The 1,892-nt window shown below is 36.3% G+C and overlaps 1 protein-coding gene across 2 annotated transcripts in view; it reads right to left on the bottom strand.

The window, feature by feature from the left end:
- Positions 1–1,457: 1,457 nt before the first annotated feature.
- The window catches only part of im:7154036 (fermitin family homolog 3), a 14,385-nt gene continuing 13,950 nt past the window's right edge, over positions 1,458–1,892 (bottom strand). For both annotated transcript variants that reach the window (XM_046839799.1, XM_046839798.1), the window contains one exon: positions 1,458–1,892. This exon is cut by the window's right edge and continues 57 nt beyond it. In XM_046839799.1, coding sequence (XP_046695755.1) covers positions 1,770–1,892 — 123 coding nt within the window. In that variant the 3' untranslated portion in view covers positions 1,458–1,769.

Below are 1,892 nucleotides of genomic sequence, written 5' to 3'. Positions count from 1 at the left end.
GGTGGATGTTTAGCCTGGATTGAATTTGAAATTCGTTTTGTATTAATATATTAATTAAGGCTGCCAAAATGCAAAATCATTTTGAAAGCATAAATTTTTATGCGAGGTTAATGGATGTGGTGAAAGAAGACATGCAGGGGACAGATGTAGAGATGTAGAGGACAGAGTAGTATGGAGACGGATGATCCGCTGTGGTGAACCCTAATTGGAGCAGCCGAAAGAAAAAGACACTCATAACAAAACAATGTGCTTGTGTAAAATAAAGAAAACAGACAGGGGGCGCTTTCTGCTGTCTCTGTCATCTCTCTTCACATACATAAATAAAACAACTGGAATCTCAGTGAATACTTGTCCCACAGACATAACAACTATATGAATAGAAAGCTGGAAATGTTTATTTTTAAAATAAACCAATTCACATAGCATAAAAATATTCTCTGCTTATGTAATCTGTTTAAAAGTTAGAAGAGGTACAGTTTCTCCGGTATCACCTCATTAACTGTCCGTGTGGAAACATAGCAAAGGTTCAGTTTGGTTTCCTGATGATTTACGTCATTTAAAACACCATAATTACTTTAAAACATTTACTAGAATATGTTGTCTTCGTGCTCTAGGTTGCGTTTGGTTTCACTAATAATACATACATTTTAATAAAGCATTAATATTTGCCCTGCCTATGTTGATTAGAGTATATAAAAATTGGAAAGTATTAGTTGAAGGTACATTTAAATCAGATAAAAATGTGCGATTAAGTTGCAAATAATCGTGAGTTAACTTATGACAATCATGCGAATAATCGTGATTTAATATTTTAATCGATTGACAGCCCTAATATTTATATGATGTAAGGTTCAGTTACCAGCGTGACACTAAAACAGGAAGTAGTAATGGCTGCTTTTTACTTAGGTACATGTCAGAGCTCATACTTCTTTACTTTAACTTGAGTGGAAAAAGGATGTTCAATACTTCAACTTTTACCAAAATATTTTAAAACATGAGTATCTGTACTTCTACTTAAGTGAAGGATGTGTGTACTTTTGCCACCTTTGCTAGTAGGAGTCCAGGAGAAGTCCAGAATCCTGTGGTTCATGATTTTAATCATTGTGCTGCTGTCTGTCTGGCTCAATAGAGAAATGCATGAATGGGCAGGTGGATTGGTGTGGTTTGTTTATGCAGCCAGTGAGTATCTACACACTAACATCCACAAGGGGGCGCAATATTTTATGATTTTTGCACCTGGATGTGCTGCTGTACATTGTGGTTTCCTGAGCAAACAGCTTTTTTCTTTTTTCTAACCACAAACGTTTCATATTCACTCAAAGCCGATAACAGCCCTCACTGAACTCTGACTCATTCTGATCTCTCAAATTTGTCAGGCTGGTTTGTTAAGATATTGTTCTAGATCTTTAAGTGGAGAAAATGCTGATTAAAAAAAAAAAAAAAAACAACACCCACTGTTCCCGGCCAACATCTTATTGTTTTATGGTTTTATTTATAAGTATAAAAGACAACAGTGCCAAAGAGTGAAAAAGAGTGATCCTGAAAAGATGGAGAGTAACCTTTTCTTTCATTTATCCACATTAGGATCAATAGTGTTGCTGGATTAGTGGGTCCCCAACACAAAAAACATTTTTTAAATGCAGAAAATTTGTTTTATGATCAGTTTTCTGTACGCTTAAGGCCACGACTGTCAGCATGACCGAACCTGTTTTCAAAGTAGAATGCGGTTTTCCTGATATTTTCTTGAAATTTTTACGCCATCTTTTTTCTCAAAAAGCTTCGTGGCCTCCTGTCAGTTTGTGGAAGAGCTCCTCGTCCAGCGTGTCATTTTGCTCCCGGTTCCTGGTTGACATGAATATGTAGCCTCCGATGTACTCGTGCACGATCTTACA

The sequence above is a fragment of the Silurus meridionalis genome, chromosome 25 (genome assembly GCF_014805685.1).
Source record: "Silurus meridionalis isolate SWU-2019-XX chromosome 25, ASM1480568v1, whole genome shotgun sequence".
In the NCBI taxonomy this organism is placed as follows: Eukaryota; Metazoa; Chordata; class Actinopteri; order Siluriformes; family Siluridae; genus Silurus; species Silurus meridionalis.
This window is presented reverse-complemented; position numbering and strand designations above follow the sequence as displayed.